The sequence below is a fragment of the Benincasa hispida genome, chromosome 6, assembly GCF_027475165.1.
Source record: "Benincasa hispida cultivar pf3 chromosome 6, pf3_genome.v1.1, whole genome shotgun sequence".
Lineage (NCBI taxonomy): Eukaryota > Viridiplantae > Streptophyta > Magnoliopsida > Cucurbitales > Cucurbitaceae > Benincasa > Benincasa hispida.
This window is the reverse complement of record NC_143483.1, coordinates 6,376,102-6,396,475: the sequence shown is the minus strand read 5'-3', so window position 1 is coordinate 6,396,475 and position 20,374 is coordinate 6,376,102. Positions and strand designations below refer to the sequence as shown.

Here is a 20,374-nt window from a genome sequence, read left to right as displayed (position 1 = left end):
TCTGGCATTTACTCATATCCAATAAACAAAGCTCATTGGTTATCTTATGTGAACTTAAGCATGTATATGTGATATACAAGTGGATCATGCCTTAAGTGATAACCTAAATAGGTTTGTAGTATAAGGATTAAGTTGGGATACCTGATTCTTGTAACACTACGGATACGACCCGCTTTGTAGAGGTTTGCAAGTGTTGTAAACTACTACAGATGGTAGATCTTAACCATTCATGTGGAGACGTGCAAACGGGGGTGTCCTATACAAAGAATTTGTATAAGACCTGGACCACGAGATGATTAGACTCTGTATATAACGTCGTTGATACTAGAGACTTACATCTCACCTAAACGATCATAGGTGACACGACCACAATCCTGAGTGTTTTGGGAACTCCTGCCTTTAAGGGCGGTCCTTTAATTAGTATAAGTGAGAATGGCCAGATTGCCAACTCAACATGCCTAACTTTTTGTGGACTTGTCTGATCTGGGAGCTAAGAACTCAATCCATAATATGGAATTCACTCATTTCCCGAAGTAGGAATAAGTAGAGAGATTGCTCCCTTAAGGGCTGATTCCGAGGCTTGAACATATTGGCCACAGCTTCTCTTTGGAAGATAAGACTCAATCATAGTATAACTATGACTTATGCTCATTAGAGGGATCAGTGGTACTTAAAGAGACAGATGTAACTACAGGGGCATAACGGTTATTGGCCCAGCTATACTTACGAACGATCTATGAAGGGTTGTCGCACTGCTGATTGGTTAAGATGAACACATAATATATTTGTGGTAAGGAGAGTTCAGCTGTCAGTCTTTAGTAGAGTGTCTGGCAGTTAACGGATGGTGGATCCCATGACTAAAGAGTTTAGTCAGTTATTCACGTACCGTTGGAGCTTCGAGCTACAGGTCTATGAGGTCCCCTTGGTAGCTCGATGGATTCAGTTGAGGATCAATTCTCAGTGTTGATTTGAAATGTTCAAATTGACAAGAGATATTTTGATTATATATGATATAAGCGGTATGATGTATGAGATATATCTAGTAGATAGTTGATGTAAATGAGATTTACATTAAGTACCATGAAATTGAAGAATAACTATGGTTTATATGTTTCATGAGATGAAATATTAAAACTATAGGTTATAAATATAGTATGATAAGTTGGTTATCATTTATATTTATAATAATATTAGTTATTAGATAATTAATTCTTTGTCTTTAATAACCAAATGAGTTGGTGGTTATTGGATTAATGGTAACTGTGAGTTTAAAAGGAAAATGGTTTTCCTATTTTGAAGATGATTTACAAACGATTGAAAAGAAGTTTTTTACAAAAGATTGAAAAAGTTTTTGAGTTTTTTCTCTCGGCGCAAAAGAAACTCACGTAATCTTCAAGTAAATACAGATTTACTAAACGACGGCTGGACGAGCTAAACGATCGTGCAGTGGCGAGCTAAACGATCGTACAGTATTGACTAAATGATCGCATAGTTTTGCTAGACGATCGCTTGCCCAAAGTAAACGATCATGTAGAGTCTGTAGGCGATAGACCGAGCTAAACGATGAACTAAACGATCGCATAGCTTTTGCTAAACGATCGCTTAGCTTTATCTAAATGATTGGGCATCGACTTATACGATAGGTCTCCGCCATCTCCCACTTGCCCAATCGTGTACGCTATCGGTGTTTCCTCCTTCGTCTACCTTATATCAAGTCTGAACATAGCCCACACTCTGGATTTTCACACTGAGAATACCAAGGTCACCTTGTTGGTGGTGTCAGACTCAACTCGACACCATCAAGGTTTTCTGGAGGCCGTTCATGGTGCTGTGGAGGCCGTTCGTGTTGCAGAGGAGTTCGTGACCAAGGAGATCGTTGAGGACAAGCGTGAAGTGTTCGTGTAGATCGAGTGTTCGAGGTTGTTGTTGTTCGAGTGGCCGTGCACATCAGAACGTGGAGACGCATCTACGCATGTTCGTATAGTTTGCTCTTTGTACATTTGTATTTTTCATGCTGTAATTTCTGCATTTTAATTTTATAACCATTTGTTTGAAGTCGACTGTAAATGCATTGTTCATTCGTGATTGTGATTTGGAATAATCTTTCTTCCGCTGCTCATGGAAATCTTGCTTCCGATTTCTTTAAAAAAAACATGATGGTGGGATCCGATGAGTGACTAATTTGGAGAGAAAAAAGGTTCAGTCTTAAAGAGAAAATTGTTAAGGGGATGTTTAACACGCGATAAAAGCATATCGTAGAATTGAGTTGAGTTGGTAATTATTATTTGGAGAGTTAAATTATCTGGAGAGTTACATTGTCTGTGTTTGGTATGCAGAGATGAATTGAGTTGATAATTATTGTCTGTGTTTGGATGCAGAGTTAAGTTGGAGTATTTGATGTTGTTTTTGTAAATGAAATTGATTTTGTTTTTTGTGTTTTTGTGTTTTTTTTTTTTTGCTATTGTTGATTTTAATTTTCAACTATACATATATTTTTCTAACTTTTATAAGATACAAACAAAAAAAACTTCCAATTCTTTTTCATTCTCAAAACATAAGAAATTCTCTACAAAGTTTTCATATACAGAACACAAAATTTTGAATTCAATTTTTTAAACACTCAAATAGAAGTGGTTATTCCATTCAAAAACCCAAATTAGTCATTAATTATCATAAAAATTAAAAAAAAAAAAAAAAAACTGAAAGGATTAGTGCCCTTAAATGAAACTATTGACATTGTTCTAGATAGAAGGGATGACAATTAAATATTAATCTTAAAAAAAACTAAAATCTTACAATTTAAATCATAAAACCAACAATTAGATAGTCTTTTTTGATCAATTTGTGGAATATGAATTTACTTTTTTCTAAAACTGGTGAAATGATTTTAGAAATATTGATGTCTATTTTTTCTACTATTATGTTGCATCAGTGTACAAACCATCTTTAAAAAAAAATTGAGCCACTATTTCATTAGAATTATATAATATTTGAAAACATCAAGGGATGAGTTGTTTAAAAACATAAATTTTTGTTTAGTGAAACAATAATAGGACGTTGTATGTAATATTTTTTAGATCTAAGAAAAAATGAAATAGAAGAAGAATAATTAGATTTAAAAGAACAACCAAAGAAAGGAAATAAAAAAAGAGAAATGAGAATTTGAGAAATAAAAGGGAAAATAAAAACCATACTAGCCAGACAGAGAAATAGAGTAAATGTGAAGAGAGCATGAGAGAGAGAAACGACAAAGTAATTGAGGAATTGGGAGAGTAATGAAAACACATGGGATAACGGGTGAGAGTGGGAGTGATAAAATGGTGGGTAATTAAACCCACCGTTTTATTTTTATCGGTGGTCGTCAAAATTAGGCACATGAAGGTAGTACACAGAGTATGTTGTCGAAGTTGCTTGTGCGAAGGTAATTGTTGGAGTTAGTCGCTAAAGTTGTCCTCGGAGGTGGTTGGTGGAGCCCGAAGTTCTTCATCAAAGTTGGTCATGCGAATGTGGAAGTCGGAGTTTTTTTTGTATCAAGGTAGTTGTTGGAATTGGTTGCCAGAGTGTCGTTGAAGGTGGTTGTTGGAGCTTAGAGTTGGCCACCCGAAGGTGGTCATCGGAGTATATCACTGGAATGTGGTAGTAGTAATGGCCAACGGCGACCGGGTAGAACTATTAAAAACATTAGAGGGAGAGATAATTGAGGAGAGTTTGGGTGAGTTGGTAAAATAACCAACTCAACCCCACCAACATTTAAAGTTGATTGTCAAACATTGAGTTGGTTAAAAATACCAACTCAACCCAACTCTCCTTGATTGTCAAACACTCCCTAAGAGATTATCACATATCTCATCCAATTCCACCATGGGTAAGAGTTTTTGAAATTCAATAAACACTCTCTTTCAAAGACCATTACATAAAAAATATGCAACTTTGAGTTTGATGAGAATTTGACACTAAAAAATCCATTAACTCAAAGTGGGATTTAGTGAGACAAGTGTCTTCAAATGAAGACAACACTTAACAATTTAATAGTTGAAATTTCCCACTCACAAATGTTGGATCTTTCCACTAACTTGGTCAAAGTTTGACTCTCAAAGTCCAAAATCAATAAATTTGACTTTTTGACTTTCAAAAATAAAAAATCAACAATTTGCCTTTCTTTGTATTTTTTACCTAGTTAACAATTTGACTTTTAATACAATTTTGACCAATTCCATTTAATTTCAAAATTCATTCTAATAATCAATTTTAAAATTAAATTAATATTAAATAATTAATTAAATACTAAATCCAACATTAATCCCTATTTATATGAATTCCTATTCATAATCTTGATATTTAAATCTTATTTAAATATCTCCTATTTTCTCTCTCTTTATGCTTAATTCACATTTAAATATTAGGTTAAATATATCATATATATTTACCGCTTTGTTCCAAATATCGAATTTGAACACTTTAAATTTGTTCATCACACTGTTCAAAGGTTTTGTCCGATATGAGCTAGTAGGGGGACCTCATGGACCTACAGATCACGGGCTCCAACGATCCGCAATTAACCGGCTAAACTCTTTAACCTAATTAACCACCATTTTTTAATTACCGGGTCATTCTACTAAAACTCAATAGTTGCACTCCCCTCATTATAGATATATTATGTCCACTCGATATAACCATGAATAGTAAGTTAACCTTTCACAAGTTATTCATAATAACGGTTGGGTCAAAAGTTGTTTTACCCCCGAAATTACATCTTGCTCCTTAAATCCCACTGATCCTCTAATGAACAATTAATTTGTGATCTAGTCACTAAATCGAATCCCTTTCGAGCCAATGTGAGGGTGGGGTCTCCTTGTTCAAGACTCAATGAGTCATTACTTAAGGGAATAACCTCTCTATTATCCCTAACAGTGGGTAGGAGCGAATTCTATCTTGCACCCTATATCCCCAGCTATCTACCTGATCTTACTCCTGAAATGGGAGGTTTATTGAGCCGCTGTTGTTGAGCTAACCCTCACCCATGAAAATCTAAGGATAATCCCGAATAAACAGGAGTTCATAGTTAGCTCAAGATTAAGGTCGAGTTACCTAGGTCATCGCTTTGAAATAGTCAGTCTTAAACAGTAAACAACGTTATAAAGTAAAAGTGACTTAATTCTTGGTCTGATCTTATGCAAACTCATTGCATAGGACGCCGCCACTCCTCATGTCAATATATCAACGTGAAGAAAATCAAGCATGAGGATTTTCATGAGCAGCGGAAGAGATCGTTCCAAATTCCATTCGAGTGAACACAATCAATTACAGTCTAAACGAAAACTAACAGGTCATACACAACAAGAAATTACAGGATGCTAAATGATGATACAAGGGATAGAGGATGCATACCTTTGAAGAACCATTCTTCATGAATCCCTCGATCAATTTACAAGTGTTTAAGAACAGCACACTCGAACGCAATGAATGACTACCAGTTCCTCGAACCCAATCAAGTCTAACTCGATCTACGAACTGAGTGAGGACATCATAACAATGGTTATCTTAGTATTCTCGATGTGAGAATCCAGAAGTTTTGGACTCTGTTTGATCTTGGCTTGAGGAAGAGACTGGAGAACCACGATTGAGTAGACGATCGAGCAAGTGGGAGATAAGATGTTGTCTATCGTATAGACGATGTGCCTGATTGTTTAGTAAACGACAGCTTGTCGTATAGACAAAGCCACTCGATCGTATAGCTACGATAAGCTGAATGACTATCGTATAGTCAAAACTAAGCAATCGTTTAGTCTCTACACAACTATTGCTTATTTTAACTCTTTCATTTGATAGCTTATCCGTGAGTTCTTTTCGAATGAAGTAACTTCTAAAATTTGGAAAACTTTTTTCCTTTTATCACATGGTTACCATAAAACCACCAATAACCTCCCATTCAATTGGTTATTATAGAAAAAGAATTAATGATCACATAATTAATATATTATAAATAAATATGATAACCAACTTATCATATTATATTTATAACCTATAGTTTTAATATTTCATCTCATGAAACATACAAACCATAGTTCTTTTTCTATTTTTATAGTTCTTAATGTAAATCATATTTACATTAATTCCTCCACTTGATGTATCTCATACATCACATCAATTATATCATATATAATTGAATTTCTTCTTGCCAATTTGAACACTTCAAACTAACCTTAAGAACTGATTCTCAACTTGAATCAATTGAGCTACCAAGGGGACCTTATGAACCTGTAGCTTGAAGCTCCAATGGTACGTGAACAACTGATTAAACTCTTTAGTCACGAGATCCACCATCTGTTAACTGTCGAGAACTCCACTAAAGACCGACAGTTGCACTCTTCTCACTACAGATATATTTTTGTGTCCATATCAACCAATCAATAGTGCGATAGCTTTTCACAGATCGCTCATAACTACAGCTGGGCCAATTTAATGTTTTGCCCCTGTAGTTACATCTAACTTCTCAAGTACCACTGATTTCTCTAATGAACAATAAGTCATAGTCCTACAATGACTAGGTCCTCTCTTCCAAAGAGAGGATGTGACCACTATGTTCAAGACCGAAAATTAGCCCTTAAGGGAGTAATCTATCTACTTACCCCTGCTTCGGGGACGGAGTGAATTCCATCTTGTGTAACTGAGTTCCCAGCTCTCTAATTAGAAAAATCCCTAAAAAGATAGGCTCGTTGAGTTGGCAATCTGACCACTCTCACCCATACTAATCAAAGAACCGCCCTCAAAAGCAGGAGTTCCCAAAACACTCAGGATTAAGGTCATGTCACCTATGGTCATTTTAGTGAGATGTAAGTCTCAATTATCAACGACATTATATAAAGAGACGAATCATCTCATGGTTTGATTGTTGGGATCATGCCCTAAACTCTTGTGTCCTGTAGTTTGTAAACACAGTTTTGAACAAACGCTTGTGATGTATAATATATGATATTTTCTTCACTTATTGTTTATGAACATTGGACGTTTTATTTTCTTTAGCACAAACCAATAAACTAAATCCTTGGTTGTCGATTATAACTTAAGAACTTAAGCATGTATATAGAGACATACAAGTGGATCACGTCTTAAGTGATAACCAAAATGGTCTGTAGTATATGGATATAGGATGGAACTCTTGGTAATGCTACAGATGCGGCCCACTTTGTAGAATAGTTACAAGTTTTGTGTCTTGCTACAGATGGTCTGATCTTGATCATTCATATGGAGACATGCGAGCGGAGGTATCCTATACAAAAAAGTTTGTATAAGACCGGACCACGAAGTGTTTTAGTCTCGTTATATACATTCATTCATGATAGAGACTTCACTTCACTATGATGACCATAGGTAACATGACCTCAATCCTAAGTGAGTTGGGGACTCCTGCCTTTGAGGGCGGTCCTTTCATTTGCATGGGTGCGAGTGGCCAGATCATTGACTCAAACCTACCACTTTGGGAATTTTTCTGATTTGGGAGCTGGGAACTCAGCTACACAAGATGGAATTCACTCTTTCCCTGAAGCATGGGTAAGTAGATAGATTGCTCCCTTAAGGGCTGATCCCATGGCTTGAACGATGTGGTGCCACACGCCTTCTCATGGCCCGAGAGGTGTAACACATAGTAGGACTATGTTGTATTATTCATTAGAGGGATCAGTGGTACTTAAGAAGTTAGTTGTAACTGTAGGGGCAAAACGGTAAATTGGTCTAGCTGTACTTACGAGCATCTGTGAAGGGTTATCGTACTGTTGAATGGTTATATCCGATAGACATAGAAATATATTTGTGGTAAGAAGAATGTAGCTGTTGATTTTTAGTGGAATGCCTAGTAGTTAACGGATGGTGGATCTTGTGGCTAAAGAGTTTAGTCAGCGATTCACGTACCATTGAAGCTTCGAGCCATAGGTCCATAAGGTCTTCTTGGTAGCTCAATGGATTCAAGTTGAGAATCAGTTTTTGGGTTAGTTTTAAGTGTTCAAATTGACAATAGAGAGTTTGATTATATATGATATGATTGAACTGGTTAATTATATATGATATGATTGACTTTATGTATGAGATACATTATTTGAAGGAAAATGATATAAATATGATTTATATCTAGTGGAGGAGAAAAAACTATGGTTCATATGTATTGCATATAATGTGATATTAAACCATAAGTTAATGAATATAATATGATTATATTTTTTATTTTTTAATTTGAGAATTATAGGATAAATATGCCGGCATTTTCTCCATAACCGTGTGATAATGGGAGATTTCATTCAATTTTCATAACTGAAGAATAAAATAAAAATCGTTTTCATTTTGCAATAGATCGATAATTCGCTCACGAGGTGTATATAGCCTTTCGCATAGCAAACCGAGAGACTACACGATAGCTCAACGTTTCTACACGATTTTATACACGCGCGCTTCTTTCTAAATGATCGCATAGAATTTGCTAAACGATCGTCTAGCTCTTTCCTAAGCGATCGCGTGCCCGAGCGTTTATTAAACGATCGTCTGTATGATCATGGCCTATTTACTAAACGATCGTGTACCGCTTCCTAAACGATCAAGCATCGTCTATACGATAGACATCAACCTTCTCCCACTTGCTTGATCGTGGTATACGATCTTCTCTTCCTCCTTCCCTCTACCAAATCCAATAGAGCCCACACCTCATGGATTTTCACACCTAGAATACTGAGGGTTTTAAGCGGTGGTGTTCTTCCTGTTTCTGTGTTCGTCTGGAGGCCGTTCGTGGGTAGACGATCGGGTTTTGGTGAATGACTGAAGTGGATATTCTCAGTGAGGGCGAGAGGAGCATTTCTTGTTTAAGAGCAAGATTTTGGTGAAGAAGAATTCTTCAACTGGTATGTATTTCGTTCTTTTGTTATTTAGTTTTCAAAGCATGTCGGTAATTTGTTGAATATTGCATATCTATTATGTTAGAATGTAAATGCATAATTCTGTCATAATGAGTTTGGAACGATCTGCTTCCACTCAGAGGTACTCTTGTATAAGAGTTCCTCCACCGGTCTTATACAAGCTCTTTGTATAGAACACCCCCATTTGCATGTCTCCACATGAACAGTCAGGAATAGACCATCTATAGTAGTTCACAACACTTGTAAACCTCTACAAAGTGGGTCGTATCCATAGTGTCACAAGGATAAAGTATCCCTCCTTTATCCTTATACTACAGACTTTTTAGGTTATTAATTAAGACATGATCTACTTGTATATCTCATATACATGCTTAAGTTTACATACAATAACCACGGATCTTTGTTCATTGGATATGAGTAAATGCAAATAAAATAACTCTTAATTACGAGACTCTAAGAGAATTAGGACATCAATCCCAACACAACGAATCAGGATCACTTCGTTTGTAGCACTTTACAACAACTAGTAACAACTACAGAATAAGCCACATCCACTAGTGTTACCAGAATAAGGCACCCAACCTATTCGTATACTATAGATTATTTTGACTATTTACTCGAACCTGATCTACTCTTATGTCTCCACATAAAGTTCAAGTACTCATGTAATAGTCATGGATCTTTTATTTTATTGAATTTATTTCTAAAACGAAATAAGCAATTCATATATTCAATAATAACTTTATCGATTTACAAAATAAGTTTATTGTTTATAAACCACGAGTTTTAGGACATAAAACCCGACAATATTTCATCTCTTTTATAGATGATTATTCGAGGTATGGTTACTTATACCTAATAGAACATAAGTATGAAGCATTTGAAAAGTTCAAACTAAAGTCGAAAACCTATTAGGTAAAACCATTAAACCACTTCGATCTGATTGGGGTGGATAGTACATGGATTTAGAATTCAAGGAATATTTGATAGAACATGAAATTCAATCCCAACTTTAAGCATCTGATACACCTAAGCAAAACGATATATCATAAAGGAAAAATAAAACCTTATTATATATGGTTCGTTCTATGATGAGTTATGTTCAATTTTCTTACTTGTCTTGAGGGCATGCAGTAGAGACTGCAGTTCACATCTTGAACAATGATCCCTTGAAGAGTGTTTCTGAAACACCTTTTGAGTTATGGAAAGGGCGTTAACCAAATTTATGTTACTTTAGAATTTGGGGTTGTCCTGCACATGTGTTAGTGACGAATCCTAAGAAGTTGGGACCTCATTCAAGAATGGGTCAATATAAATAGATGAGTGTTCTCTTAAGTGGTGTCTCTAGAACTTGAACAAATAGCCTTATCCCCTCATTGGCCTGATAATGGCTTCTATTTATTGCTTGGACCATAAACAGGTTATTCGTAATAGGAGAACTGAAACTTAAGGAGTCAGAGGTAACCCAAGGTTAAAACGGTAATTTGATCCAGTTGGAGTTACGAACACTCGTAAAGGACTAACTTGCTGTTATTGGTCTATATCCGTGAAAAAAATATATTTGTAGTGAGAATAGTGTAGTTGTGGGTCTTTAGTAGAGTGTACCCACAGGTAACGAATATTGATTAACTTGGTTAATGAGTTTAGCCAATTAATCTCATATCGTTGGAGCTTCTGATCTACAGATCCACTAGGTCCCATTGTAGCTCACTAAAGGATATTAAAGAGAGATAATTTGAATTGTTCAAATCAAATTGAGAAAATTTTATAGTAATATGATTAATGTGTAATTGATTATGAATATGATCTATAGTTCAAATTAAATTGGAAAGAAACATTTGAATAAGATTCAAATAATTAATTCAAGTGAATTAGATTCACAAAAAATGAATAAATAGAGAGATGTTGCACATATGCATATGATGTTTATGATAATTAAATATATATGCGTTTAATGTGATTTAATGTATAAATAGTTATTTAATTAATATGCTAATTAATTAAATAAATGTTATTTAATTAATTATGCACAGAGGAAAATGGAAAAAGACTAGGAAAAAGGGTTGACCCTTCTCTATGTAAAGTTTTCCTTATGGCCCTTTTTGGAACAAACAGAATACAACAGAATTGCAAGCATTCATTGTGCAATTTTTTCCCTAAGCCACAAAAGAAATCATCTTTGCTCTCCCAAAAAGTTTTCCTCATCACCCTCTTCCAATAGTTGGATACCATCTATCCTTCTATCGGAATCTTCAAGAATAACAAGATTACTCTCGTGGTTGTGTTCAGGATTGTTCGAGGAAATGTTTGTGTTGAAGATCGTTGGAAGAGTTGTTCGTTGGAACGCTGAGAGGATCGTTCTAGGAGCTTGGGAATCTACAAAGGTAAGAATAGTTTATCCTTTCCCTACAACATGCTATTTACATGTTTGTTCTAGTATTCTATTTTAGTTTACTGCTTTTATTCATGTAAAAATCGATTTGGGGGATACAAGGCGTTAACCACACTTCTACTGCAGGATCTGATCCTATCATGTGTAACATACATTATTTAACTATACAACGCATGCATTAATTAAATAAACAACAAAAATAGACCGAATATTGGCACCTATAAGAAAAAAATTAATCAAATTATATTAATTTAATTAATATAAAAAAGGAGAAAGCTGCAACAACTACTCACCACCAGGCTCAAACGCACGATCTGGAAGCCAACCTCAAACGCACACATCTAGTTCGGAATGTAGCAACGCTTTAGGGAGTTGTAGCTACACTAGCTTTTGCTCCCAGTGTAATGCTACACTGCATATAACGTTGCTATGCTAGGCATCAACGTCTCAATATTGTTGCCTAGCATAGCTACGTTAGGCCTTCTGTATCACAGCGTAAAGCACAGCGTAGCTACACTGTGCATTACGCTCTAGTACAGAATGTTGTTCTTTGCTTCGAACTTCATCTGATTTGCTCTGTTTTTTATCTTCTTACTCAACAACTCTTGGAACACTCAAGGACATAGACTTACAGATTTGATAGAAAAATTAAATGCCTAAAAACATCAGACCTTTACATTTTGATATCATCAAAACAATAAACTATGGTGCCAATTTTGAAAACATCTATTTCACAATCCCAACATTCATAATGCAGAAATTACACCCACATTTTCTTTGATATTTGTTTCATAATTGAAAATGAAAGACACAACCTGACTCTGATACTAATTGAAGGAATTGAATTCTCGTGGAAGCGTGTAAACGTTGTGTCAATGACAAACAATTTTGAATAATAATAATAATAATAATAATAATAATAAAAGAGAAGCAAAAATAAATTCATGATAGACCTTACAACATGCTTTTTGGGAGAAGAAAGGATAAGAAATACTAACTCTTGAAGAATTTTTTCTTCGTGAATTTCGTGAGAGAGAAATCTCTTAGGAGGAAAATGGAAATTGTAGAGAAAAATTATTTTTCTTTATGTTAATTTTTACTTGGAATGAACTCCAATCATACATCAATCTCCCTTCTTCTTTTGTTTACATGAGAGATAGAGTGGTATTGATTAAATATCATATATTTAATTTCATTTGATTCATATTCAAAACACATCCTCCCACATAATCTATAGATTTTAATATGAAACTTATTCATATTAATTTTAACTATTAGTTTTAATATGAATCTCATTCATATTATATTAGATACATTATATTAATCATATCTTATATAATTATTTCTCTTATTTAATTTGAACGATTCAAATTAATCTAAAATCAATTGATTCTTGTTTTACCCTTAATGAGTTAGGGCCGAGAGACATTCAAACTAGGATTCGACACTTGATGACCCCGACATTCCCCTGCATCCCTTTTGACCTGGCTTTACTTCTAAGAGTGAAGACTATTATCCCACAAAACAACACAAATTCCCAAGAGGATGCCCAACATAGATTGCTCCAAGCTAAACACATTAACTTTGGAGTTTCTATGATTGAGCTACCGACAAGGAAGGTGCACCATATTGGTATAAGGTAGTAACTTTCTATTCATTTAAACCTTTCTTAACCATGCTTTCATGTCCTCAGGATCTCTTTCAATTGGATATGATCTCGGTTCATTCATGTCCCCTCCTAAAATCAGGTTATTATATGACTCTAGTTAGAGATTTAGAAAACTCGGATCGTTACAAAATGGGCCAAGTTATATACATATATAGCAAATGACAAAAAGTTCTCTCAACCCATTGAAAAAATTTCTTTTTTGCTATATTTGAAAATATTTCTAACAATTTTACCATTTAAAATAATTTCTTTATTCGAATAATATAATTGAAATGAACTAAAAATATATTTATTGAGAGTTTGAGTTTCATATTGGATTAGGTTATAAATGTTTTGTGGTATTATAAGGGAAGTAAATATGTTTGGTCACATTAGCCTCTAGCTTTCAGCTCTTCGATATATACTATTCTGATGTTGTTTATCTCTTTTGTAGGTCTTGCGAGATTTTACAACCTTGACATCAAGATCTTCTCTCTTATTGCTTTAATAGTCTGACATAGACGTAATTTTTCTCGTGTTTTGGCCACCACTTTTCATCATCTTTGGATCCCATAAAGTAGGCGCTGGATATGTATTGAACATTGTATGACCATCATCCACAAGTCTACTAGAATCAATATTGTTGTTTATGTCATTAGCATATTGTCACCCCCTCCTAGGAATCTTTCAAGGTGAATTTTGATGTAACTGTCCTTGATGGTATAGTGAGTATTGGGCCTATAGTTTATGATGCCAATGGTGTGACTATGATAGCTATGAAGATGTAACGCCCCGAGTTTAGAAGGCAATATGAATGATCCGAGATCACATTTGAATGAGAGGAATCTTGAGGACATGAAAGTATGGTTAAGAAATGCTACAAAGAATTGAAAGTCACTACCTATACAACAAGGTGTACCTTCTTTTTTGGTGACTCAATCATAAAAACTCTAAAGTTAAGTATGCTTATTTAGCTTCCGATGGAAGATGGAATGGATGATGCTCTTGTTTATGATTTCCATATATTTTAAGGCTTTTATTATAGGAAAAGTGAAGAATGACGTGCTATGGATCGCGTTGGGGAGGCGTTTATTGAATCAAGGCAGTTTGAGCAAATCCAGAAAAATAATGAATAAGGTATCCTTTTTGCATATAATTTTACATATAAAAAAAATAATTGATGGAGCTGTTGTTGAGGCGGAGTTCCCGTGAAGACGTCACTCAAACGGAATGCTGGGATCAGCGTTGATGAGGGTGGGTAAGTAAGGGGATGAGATGATTGGAGAGTGGAGTGGATGGAAAAAGAGGTTTACCGTACACCTGAGGAGCAGAGGATAATGGGATTGATTGGGTTTCCTTTGGCTTTCATTCTCCAAAGTCCAAAAGAGCCCAGAGGAACAATCTGGTCCCTCGTCCCCTACGCTGTTGTTGTGAGTGACTGACTGACCCTTCGCATTTCCAAAGATAGAATTCGGGCGGAGTTTTCCTTTTCCTTTTCCTTTTCTTTTCCCTTTCCTTTCACTTCCAACAAATAAACCAACAAAAATATTATAAAAAACACAGCAGAAATCTCCTGCGCCACTCACTCCCAAGCAGATGCAATCGACAACTGGTGCTGGTGCTACTGGTAGTCGTAGCTCCGGCGGCGGCGGCGGCGCCGGCCTTGCACGGTTCCGCTCTGCCCCTGCCGCCTGGTTGGAAGCTCTTTTAGAGGACGACGAGGAGGACCCCCTCAAGCCCAGTCACTGCTTGACTCAGCTTCTCGCCGCCAACTCCTCTGACCTCGACTCCCCCGCAGATCAACCCTTGTTCGACCCCAATCCCTCCCCCGCCTTCCACAGGCAGAATAGCTCTCCCGCCGAGTTTCTCGCCGCCTCTGGAATTGGGGAAGGATTTTACACTGCCTATGCTCTCAATTCCTCTCCCACTCTCGACGTCTCTCCCACCTCCAAACGAGCTAGAGAAGTCGACGCCCAAAACTTCTCCCCCAAATTTTCACCTCAACTGGTAATCATTTTATTTGGAAAGCTCTGTTTTGCGATTCCCACTCACACTAGTTTTCTTTTGATTTAAATGAAATTTTTGGCAGAAAAGGGAAGGAAGTGGAGTTTCGAGTTTGATAGACATGGAAATGGAGAAATTATTGGAGGACTCTGTGCCCTGCCGGGTGAGAGCCAAGCGTGGCTGTGCCACGCATCCTCGGAGCATTGCTGAGAGGGTTAGTTCTTTTTTGCTTATATCTTCCTTCACTCTTTTTGTTGACTTATTTTCAATAACCAATCTCACTTCTCCATAATTTATGGTGACTTTTTGAGATGGATTCGTTCCCTCTATTCACCATTCATCATCTGTGCTCTCAAACTTCGATTTCAAATGTATTCCGACATTCTATCCCTATCCAATTTGGTGACTTTTCTGCTGTTATTTTATCTAATAACCTTACCCCCTCTCCTCCTTCCCTTTCTGTTATTTGTTGCCAAGCTATATCTCTAATCACTATGTCTGGTCAACAAAACACACACAACAAGAGGTATGCCCATTACTTATCTTTTTTTCTTTTTTGTTTTCTTGATGGTAGGTCCGTAGGACTAGAATTAGTGACAGAATAAGGAAGCTTCAGGAGGTTGTCCCCAACATGGATAAGGTAAACTATGTCATGATTGATCATTTTGGATGAGTTTAGATCTATCTTTTGTCATATATATCGAGAATAACTGTGATTTGTTCTGCCATGTGCTTCTTCTTGCACTTCCTTCCTTGAATTCCATTTTTGGCTTCTACTTTTGGCTGGAACTTTACTTTATGATTAATGAAGTCGAACATGTACGCAATTACTTGAGTAATGGGGAGAAGATTGTGTGGTTGAATCTGAAGTTCGATCTCTTTCATTGACATTATTTTTAATCATCTAATTTCAAATAATACTTTCTTTTTTTCCGATAGGGCATAGAAACCATTTTATTGATTGATGAAATAGGTTACCAGAACAAAAAGAACAAAAACCTATAAGTGAGTAATTACAAAAACCACCTACAGACCTACAGTTTGTCACGAAGGATGGTAGACTACAATTACAAAAATGCATTTTACATCTTCTAACCAACAAAGCCATCTTACAAATAATTGAACTGATAAGATTTTCCAAATTTTACTGGAGTTAGTTTTAAATGGATGTGGCATGCATGCTAATTTATTTCATTTTTGATCTTTTCATGTATCAGTTGTTATGGGAGTGTTGGTTTATTAATATGTAGAAAATAAATATTCATCTAATTTTTGGATAGTAAACAATTTTACTAAATAAATGAAATGACACAAAAGAGAGATACTATCCAAAGAGTTTACAAAACACTTCTCCAATTGAAAAGGAGAGAATTTAAGCTGTCATTGTTGAAAGGAAGTATATTTTTACGCCAGTAAAGAACCATAAAGACAGCTGTTCCAAAGGTTTCTTGTTGACAACTTTCCTTGTCTTGGAAAATCCCAGGTTCTTTTCGTTTCATATCTTCCATATAACTACTCTGATGATGTGTAGCCAAAGAATATTCTTTGTAGATTTAAAAATATGTTCTGTTAATAGCAATTCAAGTCAATCCATAGGCTCTAAAAGGTGGAATGACATTCCAACCAAAGGCACTAAAGACTTCAGTCCAGGCAGAGAAGGGGCAGCGAATGAAGATGTACCTTTGAGATTCTCCAGCTTCTTAATACCAACCAAACGATCTAGACCTCAGCTACATGCATTATGCCAATTAGTCCATTGAAGATTAGGTAAATGAGAAGAGCAACTTAAGATTGGACGTGTGAGGGCGAGGCTGGGATTACTTACACTGAGTGTGTGCATTTGTTTGTTAGAATCCTGGAACAACTTCAATGCATTTTGGTGACTTATCTTAGATGGTTGATTTTGAGATGAGAGCTTCTGAATATTTTTATGGAAAAATAAACCTTCTGTCTCTTCCATGATGTTTCAAAGGAACATATTAGTCCTTAAGTTTAGAAAATAGTTCCAAACAGTGCTTGGGATGACTGTTAGTTGACTAACTAAAAAATTATGTGTCTTGCTAAGTGGGTGATTGTGCTTTACTGACTTGGTGAGAGACTTATGTGGCATATCTCTTTTCCATCCTCCTCTCTCTCCTCCCTTTTGCTTTCTCTCTTCCGTTTTCATTGTTGCCCATCTCCAACTACCTTCCTCATTTGTGCACCTTTATCGTTGTCTGCGTTGTTTGTCCCCAATTACTGATATCCTTGCTTCCCTTCCCACGTACCCAAAACAGAAGTTGCCAAAAAAGGTAACAAGACTGGCCTTAGCAATGAACTTCACATTTCCAAACAACTTGTAATTATGCTCCCGTTGCTCCTCCAATGGAAATTTGAGGTCCAATGTAAAATATAATGATTAATCTAATGGTGCAGAGCTTGGAAGCGTCCATTTCAACATGTTTCCTTCTCCAATTGAGCTGAAAATTAGGTAAGCAAGCTGCAGAGACGAAATTGGAAGCAGACTGGAGCTTCAATTCAACTAAAAGAACAAACTGGTATCTGCCACCAACTTGTAGAGCAAAAACGAAGGGTTGAGTTAACTGAAAGAGGAGTTGAGAAAGAAACCACGAAGTCTATTGCTGAGCGAAATCCATGTGTGCTACTCGAAAGGTGTCTTAAGTAAATGCATATAATAAGCCCATCATTTCTTCATTACCCACTCTGATTCTATCCAAACTTTATTACCCAAAATAATAATAATAATAATAATAATTGCTGTGAACATGGGTTTTCTTTTAGCATGTAAACGGAGAAATGAGTTGGAATCAATAACTTGGTTTGGGTTTAGTGCTATTTGGACTTTTGGATGGAGAGACTCTTTCTAAATCTGCTGGAATATAAGCGTGAAGGACATCGGCTGAGAACAACCAAAAATGTGGTGGGGAAGAGACAATGATGAAGGCACACGTCCACGGATGACGATGGTGGTAGGCATAGTGGGTAACGGTGGTCGGAGTAGAGCGGCCCTAATGACCAGAAGGGAAGAGAATGGAGGATGAAAGAAGGAGAGAAGGGAGTTGGCAATTTGGGAAAGCAAAGTCTTGATCCACACATCTTAATTCCGTTTGTCCACTGATGGTGAAATGAGGGCAGAGATCATTTTAAATCATTTTTTGAACTAGAGGGAGTAAGGCTCAAACTTCAGGACCAAGGATGCATTTTTCCAAAATTACTATATGATTAGGATGACATATCTTTCATATTTCTGCAATGGTCGTTTATTTCAGGCTTGAACCCACGTGGTTTTCATACTATACATATTATCCTTATATATTCCAAATCTTTCTTACTGTTTTCTAACCCTTGTGAGATTATATAAACATTGTTTTGATATGGACAAAAGATTCATGTCTATTAACTTTAAACTCGAAACCAAGTTCAGATTTATGGAATTTGTGAAACTAGTTACTGTCATCTATATTTGTTAGCTGAAGCCTAAATATATTTATTGACCTGTCGTTTTCATTCTTCTTGCAGCAAACAAACACCGCAGATATGTTAGAAGAAGCAGTAGAGTATGTCAAATTCCTTCAAAAGCAAATTCAGGTATTCAGCTGAACTAGATGCTGTCTTAGATTCGTATACAAGGTTAATATGAAAACTTGGAGTCTCAAGAATCATTTCTTCAGCTATTACTTCAAAGTTCAAATGGCATCGATTAGAATACCTAATCTGTAACAGAGTTGTATCACTTTGCTTCAGTTATAACTGTAAAGTTGCAACTCAAATACCTCGAAATTTAGACAAACTGAATTGTCCTGAAACCTGACAGGAACTCACGGAGCATCAGCGCAGGTGCAAATGCATGGTCAAGGAATAACAGGTTGAAGGAAGAACACTACTCCAGCCTGCAGAAATCGCCCTTCCACGATTAGTGTAAATTAGTAGGTTTCTGGGGACTTGAAAGGTAGTAAAAAAGTAAGTGTTTTGGCTATAATATATTGTATTCTCTTTGGTTCTAAAGAAAATATCAACCTTGTAATGCATGCATTCATATATATTGCATTCGTACGCAATAAGCAGGTGTAACAAAATGTTGGGGGACTGCTCCTTTTTTTTTTTTTTTTTTTTAATTTTATAATTAAATTTCCTTTTTGGGTTTTTTTGGGGGAAAAAAAACTTGTTGAATAGTACATTAGAACATTAGGTCTCTAGTTTAAGATACTTGTCCTGTGCAATTGTATTTCCAACATCCATCCAATATTATCAGGAGAAAGCTTTGGAATCGAAATTGCAGGACCATTTTTTTTTTAATTTTCCCCTGTTCCCTTTTATTTATTTATTTATTTTTAACAAATTAATTAAGTTTTCATTTTCATTCCATGATTACAAGCAATTATTGAATGAAAGTACATACCGTATCAACTAAACAAAGATTCAAGTTTAAGGTTTAAATTTATGCTATGGGGTCAAATTTCTACTATTATCATACGTTTGGTGGTCCAATTTTAACCCTTGTAAAAATATGAGGGTAACTTTTACAATTGAAAGTTTGTAGGTATAATTGCAACTATCAACATATTTCAAGGATTGTTTTGCAATTTGCTAATTATCTCTCATGTTTCATCTTCTCTATTCATCTCTCTTCGTTCTTTTTTCTTTTCCTCTTCTCTTCCTTCCTTCCCTTTCTTCTTTCTTTCTTTTTAGTACCTTTTTTCATCTAGTTTCTTAGATTCATAAACTGAATGACAATCAGTATAGTCAGGGGTCGGAGTACCTAGCATTTCCAAAAGTGCCGCGTTGACCGTTGAAAGGCAACATGTTGGTGGTCGAAGCAGGTTTGATTGTTAGTTTGAGGACTATCTTATAACATCATCTGTTTTGAGAAAGAGATGATGGATCACACTAGATTTCTAATACACCACTCGACCCACGTCAAACACCAACTACATTCAACGAGAAGGGAGCACCATTGAAAGGTGAATAAAACCGATAGAAAATGACCCATGCTTACACCTTTGAAAAGTGGTTGAAGAGTAGCAAGAGAAAACAATATTCTGATTTTTTTTTTTCCTTTTCTTTTCTTTCTTTTTTCTTGTTTGGAAAAAATGGGTTCATTTTCATCAAATTTTAACATCCTCCATTGTAAAATTGAAAAACCATGATTCTTACTATGTGCTTTCAATTAACCATTGTGGAATTTTCTTGGTTTTTTATGTGCTATAGACTCTTTATCTAGGGTTTATCAACTTGAATCTCTAGGCTTTTATCTCACAAACAATCTCCTATAGAATTAGGAAAAAAAAAAAGAACAAAATTGAGAAAGGATTGCTTTTGGAATGGTCAATGGTGCCCGTTTAAGACTTTCAAAAGTGGTTGAAGAGTTGCAGGAGAAAAGAAATTTTGAAATGTGTTTTTGTTGAAAAACATGAGTTTACTTTCGTCCTA

General features: G+C 35.7%; 1 protein-coding gene across 1 annotated transcript; it reads left to right on the top strand.

Moving 5' to 3' along the window:
* The first annotated feature begins 14,134 nt into the window (after nt 1-14,134).
* FBH1 (basic helix-loop-helix (bHLH) DNA-binding superfamily protein) lies at nt 14,135-19,217 on the top strand. Its single transcript, XM_039035338.2, has 5 exons — nt 14,135-14,947; nt 15,030-15,158; nt 15,519-15,584; nt 18,464-18,532; nt 18,759-19,217. Exons 1-5 carry the CDS (start codon nt 14,537-14,539, stop codon nt 18,804-18,806), a joined length of 723 nt encoding a protein of 240 aa, XP_038891266.1. The 5' UTR covers nt 14,135-14,536; the 3' UTR covers nt 18,807-19,217.
* The last annotated feature ends 1,157 nt before the right edge of the window (nt 19,218-20,374 follow it).